Consider the following 23,552-nt stretch of genomic DNA (forward strand, 5'->3'; position numbering starts at 1 on the left):
ATTATCCTGTTTATGATGTGTTGTGCATATCATGCTCATAGTAAAATGTCTCAAAGACACTTACTTGTGTTTCTGAGGTCTCCATGGTTGTCAATGTACTTAGCCTTGCCTGCACATGCTTCTTATATGCACACCACATGCACTAGTGTTGCACATACCTACATAAATGCCATGTTTTTGCATCTCATACAGGCTAGCTGCACATTACTACTTAGTTGATCCATTCAACATGCTTGAGTGATATTTCTTCCTAACTATCATTGTGTGCTTATTTCATGGACTAACTTGGATTTAATCAAGTTTGTGTTTGTATACTAGTGTTTTGCACTTGGTTCTTTGCTATGTGTCTGTTCTCTTGCAAATGTCTCACCGTTCCTCTTGTGGAAAAGAACCCGTGACTGATGTTCCACCATCCCCTGTTTCAAAACGAACCCGACATTCGTCTCATGACTCAAACAATGAGAGATTCAAGACTCCCCTCGACTCTCAGACTTTCCCCAGTATTTTCAAAGAAGCTCCCACCGTGGTGGAACGAATAGTGAAATTTGATACTTTGGGAACAACTTTTATTCTTAGAATTTTTGAAGAAAGAGATTGGGCCGATCTATTTGGGAACTTCGAGGACCCAATTAATGAATTAGTTAAGGAATTCTACTCAAATGCTAGATTCACCGGGTTGAATTGAAATGTTGGGTACGAGGAAGGGAATTCATCATCAACCCCATACTACATTTCAAAGGTCCTTTGAATTAATCGACTAGCAAAGGCAAACCTCATGCCATATGATGATAGACTTTCTTAAGTGCAGGATATTCTTAAAATTCTTAGGCCAGATCATGAGATTTCAACCAAAGGCACGTCCATTGGAACAACAGAGTTTGCACCTGAACTGAAGACTCTCACATTGATCATGTTCTTCAACCTTTATCCATTGTCTAACACCGGATTCATTAATCTTGGAAGAGCTCCGTTCCTATGTGATCTCATTACAGGGTTCCAATAGATATTTGCGCTCACATTTTTCAGACAATAGGGAAAACAGCAGCACGAACATGTTTTCCCATAGCAGTTCCGCTTGTCATGGGCATGTAACCAAAGTTTGGCAAAGGGAGCGTAGTTTGTGCACAAGCCGGACCAAGGTGAGTTACAATTGGATTGATCCCAACTCCCTTATCCAGAACACTTGGGCCCAGTACAGCAGGAGACAACCCAGCCCAACATTACAAAAAGGCCCACCATAACGATATGATAGAGATGAAAACTATAATAATAGATTAAAGGGTCAAAACCTGACATTTTTTACCTAACACGATGAACATGTTTCAAACACAGGTTGGGAGCAAAGAATCCACCTCAATCTGCTCTAAAAAGACTTCAAAGAAATTATCATGGCTTGTAAAACTGCTACCATCAACACCCCCCCCCCCCCCCCCACCCCACCCCAAAAAAAAAAAAAAAAACCTCCTCTCTGGTCCTTCTCTAAACTATAATCTAATTATTACTTTCCTTAAAAAGACCTCTGTGATTAATTTTATAGGACCTGTAATATCAAATGCATGTTTTTTTGAATCTGAATCTAAAAGGCTACTTTCCTTTCTTCCGTTTTCGAAACATTTTGTACCTTCTTGAGATCTCATATTCAATTTGACTCCAAGACTTGCATTACCTCCAGACAATGTCACTACTGTTCAACTAAAAAATTGGTAGATCTGTTTAACATAAATATTCAAGTCATGGAAACTAGAAAATGATAGACAAAACCCAGCCTCTTTGTCACATTAACATATATAAACTGATTCATTTACCCAACTGATGTTAATTGAAATAATTTAATGGTTGTCACTAAAGTTTCATCAAGAGTAAAATTCTAGGCAAGATTGATTTATCCTACAAAGATCTACAAGTCACCTTCATTCTCTGGGATGTCAGAGGTCCACAATGTGAGGTTATCCCTCAAGAGCTGCATAATTAAAGTGCTGTCTTTGTAAGATTCCTCATTCAAAGTATCCAATTCCGAGATAGCTTCATCAAAGGCTTGCTTTGCCAGGTAACAAGCCCTGGGATAAAAATTAACATGCAAGAACAAGTAAATCATCTCCCTCTCTCTTTAAACAAAAACAAAGTAATTTACCAATAAATAAATATCAAAAAAGGAAAGGATATCATATGCATACCTTTCAGGAGAGTTCATAATTTCATAATGAAATACAGAGAAATTCAAGGCCAAACCCAGTCTGATCGGATGTGTAGGAGGTAATTCAGCTTCTGCTGTAGTAATAGCTGCCTGCAAAAAGAAATACACAATTAAGTGTACAAATTGGACCAACTCAAGCTGATAGATGTCCACTAAACTAGTACAACCCTTTGAAGATCTCTCTACTTTTCTCAGCACCCAACAGTCGATATATAAATGACAAGGGTCAAAAGCAAAATTTGAATATTATATGAAAGGTCATAAGTAGTAAAAAAGAAATTCAACAAACAGCATGATCTCTTCAGTCAACAAATAACATCAAATGGGCACAATGCACAAGTAAAACTACTACACAGTCTACCATGTCAAGAAATGCAGAAAATACTCATAATCCTAACACAATCAATAACCAAGTCTGGCTTATAAATTACTCATTATTATTAACTTGATAACATCATAATGATTCAATGTAGAACTTTAGCTATAGCTCATTCCAATCCAACAAGAGCTTGTCTTAGACAAGAAAACACCCATATTTAAATAACAGACTAGACAATTGAATTTTTTTTGCATTTGCAATTTCAGACACCCATTAAAATCAAAAACACTAATCCTCCGTTTGATTCTATATAAGGAGAAATCCAGAATTTTTAGCTTCGATTTCTTTTCTTTTCTTTACACTCTCTTAACAAACAAACAAAAAGGGGAAATTATTTATGCTAAAAAATACTTCAAATTTTATCACATTGTTTTACAAACTAATGTGTTACCAATCTTATATAGTAATTTTGACGTTCAATTATTAATTTTTTGAAATTCACCAATCACATTAATTTTCACAATAATTTGTAATGGCAAAGCATTGGGCCCATTATGATGGTGACATGTCTCTTTTTGGCCATATGTTATCATCCTAACAGGTCCAATGCGCACACCAAATGCATCAGACTCAAGCCTAACTCAATTTGTAAAGCTCGTGTGCTAAAATTGTAGTAACTTTAGTAGTTTCTAAATTATTAAGTACTCATGGAATGCACCCCATCACTTTCTTTACGAAGAAATTATTGTGTCTACTGGGAGAATTACTGAAGCAGTCATCTTGATCCTTCTAATTAATAAAACGCTGCTATTTATGTAAATGTGACATCACCTACTAGATTTTTATTTTCAATTCTTATGCTAATTAGGAATCTATCTCACACATTTGTATAAGTGACATTATTTCATTAGTTGGGAGGACCACTTCAGTAGCCCTCTCGGTGAGCCTAATAATTTCTCACACTCTTCATGTGGTACTCTTTTTTTTTTATGTTATTAGTATGACGTGACTATAAAGTATTGAATAATTACTTTAACAAACTCAAAGTCAAAACCAATAGCATACGATATCAAAACAACAAAATTACCTACCTGGGAAGCTTTCAGTGACAGATCAGCAGTCTCTTTCTTCTCATCACTAGCCTTAAACTCCGCCAAATACCGATAATAATCCCCTTTCCTGCAACCACACCCCAAACAAACATTTTAAAAAATAAAACCATAAACCCTTAATAAATAGTAAAAACCCTAATCCACTGACATTTTGTTGAAACAGATGGTGGACTCTCCGGTGGAGCAAGCCAGGATGAGATGATCGTCCATGAGGGAGATGATGTTGGCGCAAATGTCAGAGAGCTCGGACTCGACCTTGTGCCTATACTCCTTGATCCGCTTCAGGGTCTGATCGTTCCCTTTCGATTCTTCCTTCTGCTCGAGCGAAGATAAGATCCTCCATGAGGCTCTGCGAGCTCCCACCATGTTCTTGTACGCAACGGAGAACAGATTCCTCTCTTCCACGCTCAGTTCCATGCCGGCTTCTGCGCTCTTGGTCACCCTTTTCTTCATCTGTTCCACCATATCTGCATTCGTTTTCAAAGTGAAATATGATAAGTTTAAAAAACCTTGAGTTTAAAAGCTCTGGTTTTTTTTTTTCCTCAGAAACCAAACAGAGTATAATCATAATGGCTAAGCTTTGAGAGAGAATGTGTTAAAAAAAGACCGTCGTAGCGCTCAGCTTGCTCGGCAAGCTTAGCCATGTAGATGTGGTTCTCTCTTTCTTTGGTGGACGCCATGGGAAAGAAATCTCTTTAGTCTCTCACTCTCACTCTTACGCACTAGCACTATATTTTGAAAAGCAAATGAAGTTGAGAGTAATGAAGATTGAAGAGTGGTGGTGGACCGATTGAAGCAGATGGGACTTTCAAACTTGAGAAAGAAAACCAGGTGCGCGGGGACAGAGCAACAGGGACCTCATTGTTCACTGCCCCCACGCGTGCTTCTTAGAGGTGGAGTATCACTTCCAGTTTCTTGAATTATGATTGGGAGGTGTTGTTCACGGGAGTTGAAGCAGCGGGTGAGGTTAGATGGGAATGTTTTAAATGGTGGAGGGAAAGACCATAATTCAAGGTCTATTTGGAACTGTTTATTTTACTAAAAACTGAAAATTAAAAATACTGTAGTAAGTAATTTTAAAATAAGACTAAACAGTGCACATGTGGGTCCCAATAAAGATGGACAAGCTGTTATGCAATTAAATGTTGAAATGTGCACAATACACAATGGCTAAAACGTGGTATTAATACCCCAAAAAGTACACATGACTACATGAGTCCCAGCAAGGATAGAAAAAACTAGCTGAATGGCTAAACCTGCATGGCGTAAGTGGGTCCCACTTCAAACACAGAAACGCACCCTAAACGCAATCCAAACTCACACTTAATATTCATCTATCATGTTGGAATTTGAAGCTCCAAATTTGTTTTTCTTTGTTTTTTGTTTTTTTTTTTTTTTGTTTTTTGTTTTTTGTTTTAAATTTATTTGGACCAATGCAATGCAATTACCCCATTTTATCTCATAATTTTTTTTACTACCCTCACTGTTTAATTTTAACTAGTGTTATGCTCGTATGATGCACAGCTTAATAGAAAAGTATATGTAAATTAAAAAAAATTTACTTTAATAATATAATTAAATTACTTATCTAAAATAATTAAATTAAAAATTTTGAACTTATAAAGTAGATTTTAACTCTTTGAACAAAAATAAAAAGATGAAACCCTTGTAGGAGAGAGTACAAAATTTGATAATTCTTAAATAATAAATAGATAAAGTGTAAATATTTATATGGGTTTATATAATGGATTTCATGGATTTAAAATTGCCTTTATAACTCATAAGAAAACCTTCCCCCCCCAAAAAAAAAGGCACAAAAATGAAGAAGAGAAATACATACTTGCAATAGTGTGGATAGTAGGTTTGATAAAGCATTCTACTATGGATTTCACAAATATCAAATTGCCTAAGTAATAAGAGAGAGGGGGGAAAAAAAAAAAAAAAAACAAAACAAAAAGAGAGTTAAATTTCTAATTAACATAGAAATTATGAGAAGGAGAATTATTGATAATGGGAGAGAGAATTTATTAGAATAATAAGTAGCATTTATAATTTTTATCATTAAAAATAAAAAAAATAAAAAAAAAATTAGAAAGGAGAAGCCGTAAAATAAAAAAGCAGCTATAGTAGGAATATATAAGAATAAACTAAAATAAATCTCAATGTATATATTAGAAATTCTAACTTAATTAGGATTCAAAATTCTTCATCTAATAGATAATCTCAAGAAATAATAATTGTAGTTGCACGATTTTCCTGGCCCAAATTCTATTGATCAAGCCTTGGCTCAAAGCGCAACCCACAATAAAATATTTGTAGAGAATGGGTCAAAAAACTTAGCCTCAGTGAGCCTATTCGTTCTAATACATGGATAATATTGTTACCGAAAATGAAAACACAAGAATGGAGCTCCCCTGTATGATTCTATTCCTTTTCTCTTCTTAATACAGTTTTTCGTCCCCTTCTCTGAGGGACTCCCTTACATTATATAGTTCTCCTCCTCTCATCTCAACCTTACACTTATTGATCATCTAAGCATTTACTTGAGCACCTGTCCCATCAGTCGCCCCTCTCACTCCCTTTGTGAGTTGTAGAGGCCAAGGTGATACTGTTCAGGGGTCTTTTCCTCATTAATGCGGCCAAGAGGGTGGTTGGGGCGCAATTAATGTGGTGGTAGCTTTTATCAGATATTTTGGATTTTATTCATTTTATATGTTGGGAGGACGAACTGAAGTGAGTGGGGAGAGTTTTTCGTCTGGGCTTCATGATGTCCGAGGAGGAGTTACTCCTCGGACAGGTTTCTTTGGCGTCATTGGGATTGAGTAACGCTTCATACGTGGTTTTTCTTTAGGCAGGACGCTCCTCGGATGGGCCTGAATCTGGAATAACCCATCATATTTGAGCCGGGCCCCACAATAATAATCATGATATTTTCATCTAATAGATAATCTCAAAAAAAAAATAATAATCATAATAATTTTTTAATTCACGTAAATGGCATCCATAATCCTATCTTGATAATTTAAGAGGGTCCTAGCGGTGAATGTTTCTCTCTAATCAACCTATCTCTATATGAAAAAGACTTGAGTTATTAGGGAAAAAAAAGGGGTAATGAATTTATTATTTTTTTAATAAATAAATGACTTTATGGGGTTACCAAGTAAACTTCAATGTGTATGTATATTCCAATGTGTATGTAACTCCTATTCAGTTTACCAAAAATAAAAAATGTAACTCCTATTCACATAAAAAGGAAAAAGAAAAAAAAAAAAAGAATTAACCGTGTGTGAAGAGGAAAAAATCACAATAAAGATTGGTTTTATCTCAATAATCAAATAGATATAAGTTATAACTCTCCAACTCATGCACATGTCTAACTCTTTCTTCTTCTTTTTTGAGACAATTGTCTAACTCTTCCTAACTATGCATATTGAGTTTTTTTTTTTTTTTTTTTTTTTTTTTTTTTTTTTTTTTTTTTTTTTTTTTTTTTTTTTTTTTTTTAACTTTAACATTTGGTGAGATAGCATTAGCATGTATTTAATTTTTTTTATTTATAATTTTTATCTAAAAATTAGTGAAAAAGCAATAGTTGATAAGAGCAAATAAGAAGTTGTTTTTATTTATAAATTTTTGGAAGTGTGAAGTTGAAATCTAAATCTAAAAAATAAGTGGCATGTGAAGAGGAAATCCAAAGAAAAAATAAAGTAATTGTGTGTGAAGAGGAAAAAAATAGTAAAAAATAAATTAATAATAAAAGGATTAGAATTTGGATGGTAATCAATAAGATTTTCATTAGAAATTATAGGAGAAGAAGATAAGACCAAAAACATTATATCTATTTTAAAAAAATATATATAAAAAAATATTGACTACATATTTTGTTGTTTTATTATGTTTGGACTCAAAAATTAATTTCTTAGTTAATTAGACATGAAAGCCCAATTTCTTATATATTTACTAAACAATCAAATTAACATTAAAAATTAATTGACAATCCATAAAAATTCTCTAAATTGGATTAAAATTAAGGAAATCAACTTAAAAAAATACACAAAATATATTCAATTTGATGGGAAAAAAAAAAGTATAGAGTAAACAAATACGTACTTGTAAGGTTGTAGGTAGAAGAAGAGAAGAATAGCACAAAAGAATCGTATGATGGGTATTAATTATGAATTATTTGATATATATATATATATATATATATACACACACACTCCACATTGAAAAATTTTATATGAACAAAAAGTCTAAAGCTAATATTAATTGAATAGAATTTTATAACCGGCTTTTATATATATATATAATTTTATGTTTGATTCGTAGTTTTTGGATTACATTACATTGCAACCTTAGACAAATAAACTAAAAAAAAAAAACAAATTAAGCACCACATGAAACAACTACTGCTAGGTTTAAATTAATAAGCTTATATTAATTGAATAGAACTTTATCCTTCCTTCTTCCCCGTGAAGCAACTACTACTGGGTTTTAATTAATAAGCTAATATTAATTGAATAGAACTTTATCCTTCCTTCTTTAATTTTAGCACCACATGAAGCAACTACTGTTGGGTTTAGTGTTCATCAAAATCATTCCTTCTTTTTAGCACCACATGAAGTAACTATATTAGAATTAAATTAAGCACAATCAAACTAAGATTTTTATCCACTTAGAAATACATTCAACTTTAATCAAATTAAGATTTTTATCCACTTAGAAATTATATTGAAGAAAAATTATATCCACTTAGAAATTATAGTGGAAGAAAAATTATATTTTTTTTTTCAAAAATCTAAAAATCTAAGAAAATTTCTGCAATTTGGTGTGTTTAAGCCCAATTTTTATTATATACTAGTCATAGACCTGCACGATATGCAGAAACATTTGACATCATACTTTTATATTAAGTAAAAAATGAAAATAGTGGTTAAGACTTCCCAAACCCATCTCACAATAATGTGATTGCACTATAATATATAATATATATATATATATATATATATATAACTAAAGAAGTCTATATCTTGAATTTTTGTATATATATTTTTTTCCAAGGAAACATGTTGCGTTTTATTTTTAATTATTATATATGACAAAATATTTTGTAATATGTTATAATATAGAGAGATATGCACCAAAATGCAACACAATAATAATAATAATAATAATAATAATAATAATAATAATAATAAGAATGTATAATTTTTATTAGAACATGAAAATGAATCTTGATGATTTCATATGAAAGCTAACATTATTTTGCATTTTTGGAGATGCTAATGAGCAATTTATCCAAACTTTGTTTTCATTTTCTCACATAAGAACTATTTAACAAAGTTATAACAATTTATATTTTGATAATCACTAAACTCATATATGAGAATCAACTATTACAAAAAAATTTCTCCCCAAAAAATATATTGATTTATATTTTTTCTTTACACACAATTTAAAATTTTTGAAAAACTAAGGAAGCTAAATGTGTGGTATTTTTTTTTTTTTTTCTTTTCAGAAGAAGCTAAATTTGTAGTTGATTTTAGTCAATCAATTAAAAACATAAAAGGGGTAGATAAAAGCAAACATATTCATGATATAATTAATTTTTTTTTTAGGGGAAAAACTGAAATTTTATTAATGAACGCCTATTAATTTGGCTTGTAAAACTGAAAGTAATTGTGGTGGGAGATCTTCCATCCACACTACAAAAACTGAAATGTTTTTTGCATATTTAGCCAGACAATGCACTACTTGATTACCTTCTCTCCTAATGTGAGAGTAAGATAATTCCTCAGAACTATTAGCTAAAGACTTAACATCATCTAACAACAAACCAAAAGGAGATAAACTGCTAGCATCCTCCCTTAACGTTTTTATCACTGCTAATGAGTCACCCTCTAGTATAGCTCGTTTAATGCCGATATCTAAAGCGAAAGAGAGAGCAGCAGTTGCTGCCATGGTTTCTATCTCACACCCATTGTATGCCACTGGAATTTTCTTCGCATAGGACGCCAGAACCAAGCCTCCCTTATTCCTTATAACCACACCAATCCCAGACTTATTTTCATTCGCAAACACTGCACCATCAAAGTTAATTTTTACTAACTCCATAGAGGGCAGTTTCCAACATTTTTCTTCAGCTCTAACACCTTGTCTCACAACTTCAACTAGATCCACCTACTGTGCCCTGAACTCTTGCCACCAACCTTTAGAGACCGATGCTGCCTGATGAAGTGCTGTTACAAGTTGGTCTAGTCGCGCCTTGTTCCTTTGGTTCCAAACAGACCAAGCTGTGACAACAAACAACTCCACATTTTTATCTTCTGCTATGAACCACAATAAAAGCTCCTTGAAGTCCATAAACTCAACTGAGTTTCTGAAATTCCACAGCTCCATATCACTCCAAACCACGTCCAACTCTGAGCAAGCCCATAAAGCATGAAGTGGGTTTTCCTGGGCAACACGACATCGATCACATAAGGGACTGACATTGATGGTTCATCTTAGTAAAGCTCTTTTAGTGGGCATGGCATTGCGGCAAGCTCTATACATTAGGTTCTTCACTTTTGGAGGCACCTTCATTGACCATATCCTTTTCCAAAGCTGCTTGTCACTATCTGTTGGGGCTTGTGGAATGGCTGAAAGTTCAGCTTCTTCTTTAAGATATTTATACCCCGATTTGCAGGTATAATCACCATTACTGGTGTAAGGCTAGTATAGCTTGTCCTCTGCGGCAACTCGGCTCAAAGGAATTTTTTTATACTCTCTACAACCTCTGGAACAAACAAGCCATCCATCAACTCTGAAATCCACTCTCTTTTAATGGGGTCTATTAGAGAATCTACACTTGAATTTTCAAAATCCTCTATAGGACATTCAAGTAATGGTACTGCACACTTCTTGGGTAGCCATTTACTCTGCCAGATCTTTATCTTCTGCCCATTCCCAACTCTCCACCTAGCTCCACTTCGAATTACATCCATTCCTCTAAGAATACTGCTCCAAGCATATGAGCCTAGTCTTGAGTCATGTGCCTCCAAAATAGAAGTGTTTGGGAAGTACCTAGCTTTGAAGACCTTATAAAAGAGAGATGTTTCATTTTGCAATAATCGCCATGCTTGCTTAGCTAGTAAAGAGTCATTGTATAAAGCAAGATCTCTAAAGCCCATTCCCCCCACTGTTTATAAATGTCCATATATATATATATATATATATATATATATATATATATATACGATGGAATCACCTCATTATGTTAAGCTACTGAGAAATTTATACATTTAATACTCATGTTCTCTAAAAGATTCATGTAGTATTTGTACAATTGTATCTTGTTTGATCTCTCCCATGTCTTCAACTTTAGCCCAATTCACAGCATATAAACCAATGATCATGAAAAAAGAACTTAGCAAGATGAAGCCAGACACAATTTTTAAATTTTAACAAATTAGCCAAGAAAATAGTAGGAAAATATCTTGAATTATAAATTATTATGTCTTAACAAACAATGCAATAATCTATAATTATACTGCAAGAGTAATGCATTGATGATTGTAGAATTGCTAAGGAAATCATCCAATTAGATGACTATATATATATATATGGTCAAGAAAACTTGCTAAAAAGTGTGACCTATGTGAAAGTAAAAAAAAAAAAAAAAAATAGTAATACGAAATGTGAAATAAAGTAAGAGAATTTGATTAGTAATACCAGCATATAGACAACCTAACAACCATTTATCATTTAAGCTATGTTATTCAAATTGCTTTACTGACATAAAAAACTATTGTTATTATCTTGACAATACTTATCAATTTTCATATATTAACTTTCTCCATTCCAATTAATCGAAGAACTTCTAGAACTTGTAAAATGCCTATCATAAAGCATTAAAACAAAATAGAATGTCAAGATTATAGAGAAATCTAAATGGGAGAGAGAGAGAGAGAGAGAGAGAGAGAGAGAGAGGTACCTTTGATATGTAGTAGATATAAAAAAACAAACATGTATTGATAATTGAAATTTTTCCATCACAAATACTAAGCTTATTGGTTTTAAAAGAGATAAGAAGAGAACATATATATTTAAAATATGTAGGGGAAGGCAAAAAGGTATAAATGATACATAAGCATCGTGGGAGGGGAAAGGTTAGAGAAGAGGAAGAAACCTCGTATATTTTGGTAATTAAAAATTGTATTTGTAACTGCTAAGTTGCATATATGGGTGTTTGTGTGTGTGCATCTATATATATATATATATATATATATAAACTCATTGAATTAAATGTGGTAACATAATAGCAAGTCTAAATAGAGAACTTTTGGACGACCATATTGGTTTATGGAAAATCAGAGACTTTCCATATTCATTATTTTTTTTTCACAAAATTTTTTATGTGAGAATGAGATCACATCGTGGTAAATGCTTCAAGTAAGAGTAATGGATATTAGTATTATCATGGAAAATATAAAGAAATAGTTAAACATTGTGAGCGTCCTAGAGTTGTTTCTTTAAAAATTGTAATTGGTAAGAATTTGTTTTTTTGAGATGATAAATGGTAAGAATTAGAGATTAGATCTTTAAAAAAAAAAAATTAGTATGTATGACTTGCCGTAAAGTTATTTACATCGTAAAATTAATGAGAAAACCATACAAAGCTAAGTTATAACCTCAAATACAAAGAAAAAGAGGAACACCATATGCTCCATACCTATTGAGCATAATATGTAGAAGATTTTGTTTCTTCTTCCAAAGTATCCTAAGAAGTTAGCATAGATTTAAATGAGACTAAAGAAAATTAGCAAGAATTTATATAGTAAACATAAATAGAACAAATAACAAAGCCATTCAGAAAATAAAATAAATAAATAAATGGGAGGGAAATTGATCATGTACTAAATTAATAAAACGCATTCCAATTTTTTAGACTATTTTAATGGTTAAAATGCAATTATGTATAGGAAAATTTTAAACATGAATATAAAGAAATAGACTAACAATTCTCAATTGGAAAAAAGAAAAAAGAAACAATGTATTATGACATCGAAAATATATATATATATATATATATATATACATATATATACATATAGCACAAACCATAAAATTATGAAAAGTAAAGAAGTTGAGGGGGAAGAAAAGAAATAATTGAACTCAAAGGGAGTTTCCAATTCTATTTATAATTTGGTGACTTATGGGGTGGAAAGAGAGCAATTCAAAATTTATATAAAAAAAAAATTAAATCAGTGGGTTTTAAATACAAAAGGAGGCAAATGAATGTTTCGATGGGGAAAGAAGCCATTTTAAAATGGCTGCCATGTGTTAATTGATGACTCCCTTACCTTAATCAATTACTAACTTCTTTATTTGACTCTTCTAAAGAAGAAGAAGACGGAAAAAAAAAAAAAAAAAATCTCTCTTAGCTGATCCGTTACGAATGCTTCTTCAATTGGGCTAATATTGATGAACATATACCATAACATTAACATCAATGCATTAAATGATTTTTAATGTGGAGGAGGTTAGGAGAAAGGTTAGTTTGTCATAGATTTAAAATAAAAGGGAAACATTAAAACTATACTCTTTATTTTCTACCTATAGAATCCAGACATAGTAACAAACAATACAAAATAAAACATTACCAAAAAAAAAAAAAAAGAGCTTAATTGTTTCACATGTACTAAATCAATAAACTGCATTTCAAATTTTTAGACAAACAATTTTAATGGTTAAAATGCAATTATGTATAGAAAAATTGTAAACATGAATATAAAGAAAAAGACTAAAAAAAAAACAAAACAAAAAAATGTATTAAAACATCGTAAAAGAAAATCGGCACAAACCATAAAATAAGGAGATGATAAGTCAAAAAGAGAGAGAGAGAGAGAGAGAGAGGATTGATTGTTGAATTTAAGGCAATTGAGATTTAATGGTGAAGCCATTAATAGGAGAAATATTAGCAATTTGTTTGGTGGGAAGATGATGTGTTTTTTTTTTTTTTTTGAGAAGAAGAAGATGATGGGTTTAAAGAGAGAGATATAGATAAGAAGTGAGTTTTATGTTGGAGATAAAGAGATGATAAGTAAAAAAGAGAGAGGATTGATTGTTAAATTTAAGGCAATTGAGATTTAATGGTGAAGTCATTAACAGGAGAAACATTAGCAATTTGTTTAATGGGAAGATGATTTTTTTTTTTTTTTTTTTTTTTTTTGGAGAAAAGGAAGATGATGAGTTAAGAGAGAGATATATAGATAAGAAGTGGGCCTTATGGTGGGATTTATTTTATATTTTTTAGTATTTTAAAATTGATAGAAATTATTTTTAAATTGTTGGACAAATACAAAATAAATAAATAAATATATATATATATATATATATGATGGAAATGACAAAGCTACTGACGTGGCTCAACATAAGTGTAATAACTTTAAATGCTACGTTTCAACCTTTAATATTATACAAATTAAAACTATACTCTTTATTTTCTATCTATGGAATCCAAACATAGTAACGGGCAATACAAAACAAAACATTACCAAACCAAGAAAGAAATAAAAGAGCTTAATTGTTTCACATGTACTAAATCAATAAAATGCATTCCAATTTTTTTGACACAAACAATTTTAATGGTTAAAATGCAATTATGTAAAGAAAAGTTGTAAACGTGAATATAAAGAAAAAGACTAAATATTGAAAAGTGAAAAAAAAAAAAAAAAAAACTGTATTACAACATCGTAAAAAAAAATCTAACACAAATATAAAATAAGGAGAGAGAGAGAGAGAGAGAGAGAGAGAGAGAGAGAGAGAGAGAGAGAGAGAGGATTGATTGTTTAATTTAAGGCAACTGAGATTTAATGGTGAACCCATTAATAGGAGAAACATTAGCAATTTGTTTGGTGGGAAGATAATGTGTTTTTTTTTTTGGAGAAGAGGAAGATGATGAGTTGAGAGAGATATAAATAAGAAGTGGGCTTTACGGTAGAGATAAGGAGATGATAAGTCAAAAAGAGAGAGAAAAAGAGAGAGGATTGATTGTTGAATTTAAGGCAATTGAGATTTAATGGGAAAGTCATTAATAGGAGAAACATTAGCAATTTGTTTTGTGGGAAGATGATGTATTTTTTTTTTTTTTGATACGAGAAAGATGATGAGTTGAGAGAGGGACATAGATAAGAAGTGGGTTTTATGGTAGAGATAGGGGTGGGATTTATTTTATATTTTTTAGTATTTTAAAATTGATAGAAATTGTTTTTAAATTGTTGGACAAATACAAAAAAATGCATTTCAATTTTTTAGACAAACAATTTTAATGGTTAAAATGCAATTACGTATAGAAAAATTATAAACATGAATATAAAGAAAAAGACTAAACATTGAAAAGTGAAAAAAAAAATGTATTACAACATCGTAAAAGAAAATCTAGCACAAACCATAAAATAAGGAGAGAGAGAGAGAGAGAGAGAGAGAGAATTGACTATTGAATTTAAGGCAATTGAGATTTAAGGGTGAAGTCATTAATAGGAGAAACATTAGCAATTTGTTTGGTGGGAAGATGATGGTTTTTTTTTTTTTTTTTAGAAGAGGAAGATGATGAGTTGAGAGAGAGATATAGATAAGAAGTGGGTTTTATGTTGGAGATAAGGAGATAATAAGTCAAAAAGAGAGAGAAAGAGAGAGGATTGATTGTTGAATTTAAGGTAATTGAGATTTAATGGTGAAGTCATTAACAGGAGAAACATTAACAGGAAAATAATATACTAGAAGGACTATAATTCATTCTTATCATTAAATAAAATTAGATTAATATTATTTTTTTATTTGTTAAGATATATTTCTTAAATTAAAGGATAAAATTTTACATACAAAAATTTAATTTAGATAATATTTATCATCTAATTAACATTTTTTTTGTTAGGATATATTTCTTAAATTAGGAGATAATATTTAACATTCAAAAATTTAATTCAAGTAATATTTATCATCTACATTTTCAAAATTTTAATACTACTAAATTAATATTATTTTATTAGAAGATCAAGCTACAAAACTTGATTATTAAGGGATAAGCACAATCCAAATTCTTCAAGAGGTGATTAATATAAATATATCTCAACAAACAGTATATATTTCCAATAATTTGATAATCTCTATATATTCCAAAAAAAATATATATATCTCCATTAATTTGATAGTTTCTATATTGATGACATTTAATATATGTACTATACTACACGTGAAAGAAAACATTTATAAATATCTATTTCTCTTTCTCTCTCTTTTTTTTTTTTTTTAAAATTTTTTATATGTTACGTTATGTTGAATCAACTTTTTTTTATATTTTTTATTCTATTCATATGACATTTTTCTAATTCCAATTTTTATGGGATAAAAACAAACACATTGATTAGATATCTTTAATTTCAATAAAATTTAAATGAATTATATTTCAAATGGAACTCCACCAATATATATAACCCTATATATCCTTTTTGGAGTGAAGTTTATTTCAATATGTGAATACATAAATCCTATGACAATGCAGGTATGCATTCTTTCTTCTGTTATTATTATTATTGTAGTTGCACGATTTTTCTGGCCCAAATTCTATTGATCAAGCCTTGGCTCAAAGCGCAACCCACAATAAATATTTGTAGAAGACGGGTCAAAGAACTTGGCCTCAATGAACCTATTCGGTCTGATACATGGACAATATTGTTACAGAAAATAAAAACACAAGAATGGATTTCTCACGTATGATTCTATTTCTTCAGTTCTTTATACAGTTTTCTCCGTCCCCTTCTTTGAGGGACTCCCTTACATTATATAGTTCTCCTCCTCTCATCCCAACCTTACACTTGTTGATCATTTAAGCATCTACTTGAGCACCTGTCCCATCAGCCGCCCTCATCTCTCCCTTTGTGAGTTGCAGAGGCCAAGGCGGTACTGTCTAGGGGTATTTTCCTCATTAATGCGGCCAAGAGGGTGGTTGGGGCGCAATTAATGTGGTGGTAGCTTTTGTGAGATATTTTGGATTTTATTCATTTTATATGTTAGGAGGGTGAACTGAGTTGGCTGGGAAGAGTTCCTCATCTGGGCTTCGTGAGGTCCGAGGAGGAGTTACTCCTCGGACAGGTTCCCTAGGCGTTATTGGGATCGAGTAATGCTTCATAGGTGGTTTCTTTTTGGACAGGACGCTCCTCGGTCGGGCCCGAATTTGGAATAGCCCATTATTTTTGGGCCGGGCCCCACAATAGCCCTTCAAAACTTCGGTTTTTATCTTCTTCCGAGGAGAAAAGCGGGGTTTTGATGTTAGTAGGAGGATTGGAAATGAGGAGAGCATGGGGCGCGCGTGCGGACCGTTACTTTTGACTTGCTACAATTTACGAGGCGCGGCCATTAACTTCTGGAGGCGTTATGTTCCCTTCATCCAACGGTGTGGCGTGGATCGAACGGCCATCGTTTTTTTCTCGTATTTTTAGGCAGGAGTGACCTTTTTTCTCTCCTCCCGGCTATATAAGACGTCAGAGGGGTTCAGTTCCTTCTTTTTATCTGCATTTCGTAAACCTCAAAGGACTCTAGAGAACTCCATCGACTCCCAGAGATATACGAACACTTGCGTCCGTTACGCCACCGTAGCCGTTTTTGTGAAGCGTTTCGTCCAAGAGAGATTTCCAGGCGTTCCATTGAGCGTTTTGTGAAGGTACCGGTACATTTCGTTCATCTCGCCATTTCAATTCCATCTTCGGACTCTACTTTTCTTCTTAGTCTTTACTTTCGTTTCCTCAATTCAGTTCAGATGGATAGATTTCAGAAATTAGTAAAAACTCCAGCCGCTATGGAGGCTTTTAGGGCTAAATACCACATTCCCCTGGGGGTTGGGTTGCAGTACTGTCCTCTTGAAGGAGTATTGACAGATAGAGGTGAGGGAGAAGTCGTTATCCCCATGATTGCTTTCATAGAGGGAGGGATGACACTTCCCATGTGTAGGATTACAAGGGACTACCTGTTCAACCATAGGTTGACGCCGTATCAGTGTGCCCCGAATATGTTCAAGATACTAGGCTGTGTAGATGTCTTAGACGAGCGGATGAATCTAGGCCTTACTTGGCACGATGTGGCTTATCTGTACGAATGTCATCGCCTCGGGGATGAGGGGTATTATCTTAAATCCCGGAACGAGGACGTTAGGTTGATCTCTTGTCTCCCAATATCCAATAAGACCGTGAAGAATGACTTCCTTATTGCTTCTGGGGAGTGGTTCGACGGTATTCACTATCCAACTCGGGCAGGAAACCCAGGTGCGGCGTTTTTAGGATCGGTCCTTTTTGGGGAAAGATTTAGTATTGAGGGGTTATTTTTCTTGCTTCCTTTGTAATTGGAAAATTTTGTGAACTGACCCTATTTTTCTTGGTTGTTTGCAGATAAAGTTCACGTCGCTCCTCGGCTAAACTTTGTGAACGTGCCAGCGTTGAACTACCTTCTTAGGTCGGAGATTTGCGTTTCCGAGGACGGACAGTTGCGTACGGCCCATCTGGTTCTGGGCTACCAACCTCTGAGTAGCTCTTTCCAGGCTATCGGTCACGCTATAAGGGCTGGCAGTCCGAGGTTGGCTAGAATTGACGTGTCCAAGGACGGGTTCCTAGCTGATCACGATCTGCCACCAGTCGTGTTGCCCGGTGTTAGAGATCCCTACTTAGCAGAGCAGCTACCTCCGCCAAACGAACCCGGTGTTGCCGTTCAGGCTGAAGAGGAAGCTGAATCATCTCGTCTTTCCCTTGAGGAAGAGATAGACGAGTTTTACTTTAAGGAGGAAGTTCAGCAGGCCCCTTTGGTGGAACTTTCCGATCCCGAAGGAGAGCGGGAACGACATTCCGCAGTTGGCGTTCCTTCCATCATTATCTGCTCGGACGATACTTCGGACGAAGAGATGGAACCCATGGCAGGAAAGGGAAAATCTCTAAAGGATCTGATGGCCTCCCGAGGGAAAGGTCAGTCATCGAAGGGTCAGTCATCTAAGGGACCAACTTCACCACAGGTCAAGACCCTTCCTCCTGTGGTCCCTCAGGGCACTTCGGAACCTGGCCTTCAGGTTAATCCGGACCTAAAGAAGAAGAGGTCGGTTGATACCACTGAGGAGGGTGAAGTGGTTGCCCAGCCGACCAAACAGCAAAAAACCACTCGTGCCCCGAGGAGCAGAAGGGGTAGCTCCTCGGAGAGACAGGACGAGGAGAACATTGCTAAGGTGCGCGCTACTCCGCGTACATGGAGCCCTAAGTTGGAGCTGGATGGGGTTGCCATCCCCTACAATGCTTCGGTTCGAGAGTACAACCGAGGCCGGGCAGGGTACGTGGCTGACGCCTTAGAGCAACCCCTACTCCTTCCTCGAGACATGGAGGCTTATAGGCAGTTTTCTCAGCCCGAGATCTTCCTATCCCTTAAAAGGGATCTCGCGATGGTAAGTAATCCTTTTACTGTTTCATTGATTTATTTGACCTTGTTAGATTAAAGCAATCTTGTTTCGTTTGTAGATTACTCAGCAGGTATTTGTGGCTGAGGAATTTTGCTGCGGTAACAGTAGTCGGGCTGAGGTCGAGAACCAGGCTTGGGCGGAGATGGAGAAAACCTTGGGGGCCCTCAAGCACGATCACATTGAACTCCTGGACAAGTTCAAGGAGTCGGAGAAATGACGCAAATTTGCAGAGGCTGGTTTGAAGAGTGCCGAGACCCAGGCAGAGGACCAACGCAAAGAGCTGTTCACGACCCAGATTAACCTCGCCATTGAGAAGCAGGCAGTGCAGGACCTCAAGACTGCTCTGCAAAAAGTCGAGGATGAGCTGCGGCGGGTCAAAGAGGAGGCCCAGCTGATCCGAGAGGCTACAGAGGCTGAGAAGAGTGCCGCTCGCCAGCTCGGGGCCGAAGAGACGGAGGCTAGGCTATCCGAGGAGATCCCCGAGGTATGCCAGGAGTATTGCAACATCACATGGGCTCGTGCCCTTGATGCTGCGGGAGTTCCTGCCGATTCGGCGCTGAGACAACCCGAGAGCATTTTCTATCCTGAGGAGATCCGAGAACATCCTGATGGTGTCCAAGCGGTCTCTGAGCAGGATCTGGTGGTGCCTGATGCCGGCCCTGTGCCTGATATGGCGAAGGATCCTGTCACAGACTCTTCCACCGAGGTTCCTCCCCCTCAGCCCGAGCTAAAAGAAGATCCTCCTGCTAAGGCTTAGCTCTTTGGGCTTTTGATCTTTGTACTCTTTCCTCCTTTCCCTTTTTTTTTTTTTTTTTTTTTTGAATGAGAGTCGTCCTATTTTTTCATTCTTTTGTAAGGACCTCTCTTTCTAATGTACTCGGAATATTAATATAAAATGTTCGTTTTGCTTACTATGGATGTATGTCAGTAGCACTCTTCTTTAAACATTTGCAACGATGTAGATACAGGTAAACGGTAAAGATAAAATGGGTTTTTGGGCTGTGCATTTGTGGGTTGCGATGGTGCTAGACTGCGCGCTCGCATTAGGATGATTTCCTTTAAGTAATAATCCCCCAATCTATCATAAGTAATAATTTCCCCTAAGTCTGTGGTCCAAGGAGCCATGCAGGACTTAGGTTCTGTTTAAAACTATGAATAGTTGCCTTAAGTATTAATTTCCCCTAAGTCTGTGGTCCGTGGAGCCATGCAGGACTTAGGTTCTGTTTAAAACTATGAATGGTTGCCTTAAGTATTAATTTCCCCTAAGTCTGTGGTCCGAGGAGCCATGCAGGACTAAGTTCTGTTTAAAACTTATAAAAATTGTCATGAGTAATAATTTCCCCTAAGTCTGTGGTCCGAGGAGCCATGCAGGACTTAGGTTCTGTTTAAAACTATGAATGGTTGCCTTAAGTATTAATTTCCCCTAAGTCTGTGGTCCGAGGATCCATGCAGGACTAGGTTCTATTTAAAACTTATAAAAATTGTCATGAGTAATAATTTCCCCTAAGTCTGTGGTCCGAGGAGCCATGCAGGACTTAGGTTCTGTTTAAAACTATGAATGGTTGCCTTAAGTATTAATTTCCCCTAAGTCTATGGTCCGAGGAGCCATGCAGGACTAGGTTCTGTTTAAAACTTATAAAAATTGTCATGAGTAATAATTTCCCCTAAGTCTGTTGTCCGAGGAGCCATGCAGGACTTAGGTTCTGTTTAAAACTATGAATGGTTGCCTTAAGTATTAATTTCCCCTAAGTCTGTGGTCCGAGGAGCCATGCAGGACTAGGTTCTGTTTAAAACTTATAAAAACTGTCATGAGTAATAATTTCCCCTAAGTCTGTGGTCCGAGGAGCCATGCAGGACTTAGGTTCTGTTTAAAACTATGAATGGTTGCCTTAAGTATTAATTTCCCCTAAGTCTGTGGTCCGAGGAGCCATGCAGGACTAGGTTTTGTTTAAAACTTATAAAAATTGTCGTGAGTAAACCAGCAAGCAGCGGATAGTCATGAAAGAAAACGTATGCTAAGCCATTCTCATTAATAATAATATCTTCTGAGGTTATTTACATTCCATGGTCGAGGTACAGCTTTTTCATCCAAATCTTCTAGGTAGTAGGCGCCTATTCCGGCCACGGATGTGACACGGTATGGTCCCTCCCAATTGGGCCCCAACTTGCCCCAAGAGGGGTTTTTTGCGCTGCCAAGAATCTTCCTCATCACGAGATCACCTGGACCCAGAGGCCGCAGTTTGACGTTAGCATCATAGCCTTGTCTCAGCTTCTGGTGATAATAGGCCATATGAATCATTGCTTTCTCCCTTCTTTCTTCGGCTAGGTCCAGACTTCGTTCCAATAACTCATCGTTATCGCTTGGGGTAAACGATCTAGACCTTAGTGTGGGAAAATTGTTCTCGATTGGGAGCACGGCCTCAGCCCTATAAGTCATCGAGAAGGGGGTCTCACCAGTCGATCGTCGCGGCGTCGTCCGATAAGTCCATAAGACGTGGGGGAGTTCTTCTACCCATCTCCCTTTTGCCTCGTCCAGTCTCTTCTTCAGTCCGTTTACTATGATCTTGTTCACGGCTTCGACCTGTCCATTTCCTTGAGGGTAGGCGGGGGTGGAATATCGGTTAATGATTCCAAACTCGCGGCAATACTCCCTAAAGTTCTTACTGTCGAATTGCAGACCATTGTCGGAAATGAGTGTGCGCGGAGTCCCGAAGCGGGTGATGACGTTCTTCCAGATGAATTTTTGGGCGTCCACGTCCCTAATGTTGGCCAAGGGTTCAGCTTCCACCCATTTAGTGAAGTAATCAGTTCCGACTATTATGTACCGCTTGTTCCCCGCAGCTTTGGGGAAGGGTCCAACTATATCGAGGCCCCATTGTGCAAACGGCCATGGACTAGAGAGGGGGTTGAGAACCCCTCCGGGTTGGTGAATATTCGGGGTGAATCTTTGGCATTGGTCGCACTTCTTAGCGTATTCTTGGGCCTCTCTTTGCATGTTCGGCCACCAATACCCTTGGGTGAGTGCCCTGTGCGCCAACGACCTTCCTCCGGTATGATTTCCACAAATCCCCTCGTGTAACTCTTCAAGTAGAGATTCGGATTCTTCTGGATGTACGCAGAGTAGGTACGGTCCAGAGTAGGAGCGCCGATACAGTTTGTGGTCCTCCGATAGCCAGAACCGAGGAGCATTCCTACGTATCTTCTCGGCTTCCAATTTTTCCTCCGGCAGGATGTCGCTCTGAAGGAAGTTCTTTATGGGGTTCATCCAGCTGTGACTCTTTCTGATCTGATGGACTCTGGCCGGGCTTCTGCTGATGGGACTGGCATGGGCTAGATCTTCAACCAGGATCATCCGCGGCAGATCATGTGCCGAGGATGTGGCGAGAGTGGCCAGCGAGTCTGCATGGGTGTTTGCACTCCTGGAAATGTGCGTCAGATTGAAGAATTCAAAATTCGTCTGCAGCCGCTTAACTTGTCCCAGATACTCTTGCATCCTAGTATCTCGAGCTTCCAGCTCACCCATCACTTGTCCGACTACCAGTCTGGAGTCCGAGAACGCTTCTATTATTCTTCCACCCAATCTTTGAACCATCGTCATCCCTTAGAGTAAGGCTTCGTATTCGGCTTCATTGTTTGTAGCCGAGAATCCGAGCCTCAGCGACTTTTCAATGGCAGCACCGTCCGGGGATATTAAAACTATCCCAACTCCTGACCCCCTCTGGTTAGCTGCGCCATCCGCGTAGACCTTCCAATGCATGGTCCTCCCTATTGAAATCGCACCAATCGATTTTCCATCCATATCTTTCTCCTCAGTTATTGTTTCTACAGAGGGCTCGGCAAACTCCGCCATCAAGTCTGTGAGGACCTGTCCTTTGATGGAGGATCTAGGCATATATTTAATATCAAAGGCGCCCAAAAGCGCACTCCACATGGCAATCCGTCCGGTGTAGTCAGCGCTTCGAAGCACTGCTCGAAGGGGAAGCTGAGTTAGAACGATGACCGTATGCGCCTGAAAGTAGTGAGGAAGCTTCCGGGTTGCATGTACTATCGCCAAAATTGCCTTTTCTAAAGGTAGGTACCGCACCTCGGCCTCATGTAATGATTTGCTCACATAGTAAACCGGTCATTGCACCCCATTATCATCCCGTATCAGTACCAAGCTTACAGCATGGGGAGCTACAGCGACATATGCAAACAGCACCTCATCTGCCTCAGGGCTGGACATGATGGGTGGTCGGGACAGGTAGTCCTTAAGCTGCTGGAAAGCCTGAGCGCAATCCTCCGACCATTCGAACCCTTTCCATTTGTTTATCAGGAGGTAGAAAGGCCGACATCGATCCGCCGATCGTGATATGAACCGGTTTAATGCCGCAATCATGCCAGTGAGCTTCTGCACTTCCTTCGGATTCCGAGGAGCCTGTAGGCTGTTAATGGCTTTGATTTGGTTGGGACTTACTT

General features: G+C 36.3%; 1 protein-coding gene across 1 annotated transcript; it reads right to left on the reverse strand.

Annotated features, from left to right (window-relative positions):
• Positions 1–1,748: 1,748 nt before the first annotated feature.
• On the reverse strand, positions 1,749–4,371 carry LOC115991911 (14-3-3 protein 9-like). The gene is made up of 5 exons (XM_031115893.1): positions 4,233–4,371; positions 3,774–4,092; positions 3,605–3,692; positions 2,175–2,284; positions 1,749–2,057 (listed from the first exon to the last, which is right to left on the reverse strand). The coding sequence occupies exons 1-5, from the start codon at positions 4,303–4,305 to the stop codon at positions 1,898–1,900; spliced, it is 750 nt and encodes a 249-aa protein (XP_030971753.1). The 5' UTR covers positions 4,306–4,371; the 3' UTR covers positions 1,749–1,897.
• Positions 4,372–23,552: the final 19,181 nt, after the last annotated feature.

The sequence above is a fragment of the Quercus lobata genome, chromosome 5, assembly GCF_001633185.2.
Source record: "Quercus lobata isolate SW786 chromosome 5, ValleyOak3.0 Primary Assembly, whole genome shotgun sequence".
Classification (NCBI taxonomy): Eukaryota; Viridiplantae; Streptophyta; class Magnoliopsida; order Fagales; family Fagaceae; genus Quercus; species Quercus lobata.

Bases quoted from the DNA above. Each gene is read 5' to 3' on its own strand.
- LOC115991911 (XM_031115893.1), bottom strand. From the start codon at position 4,305: ATGGCGTCCACCAAAGAAAGAGAGAACCACATCTACATGGCTAAGCTT. The intron at 4,093-4,232 runs GTCTTTTTTTAA...AAACGAATGCAG, and splicing joins GCAAGCTGAGCGCTACGACG to ATATGGTGGAACAGATGAAG. The intron at 2,285-3,604 runs GTAGGTAATTTT...TTCTTTTTGCAG, and splicing joins TGTCACTGAAAGCTTCCCAG to GCAGCTATTACTACAGCAGA.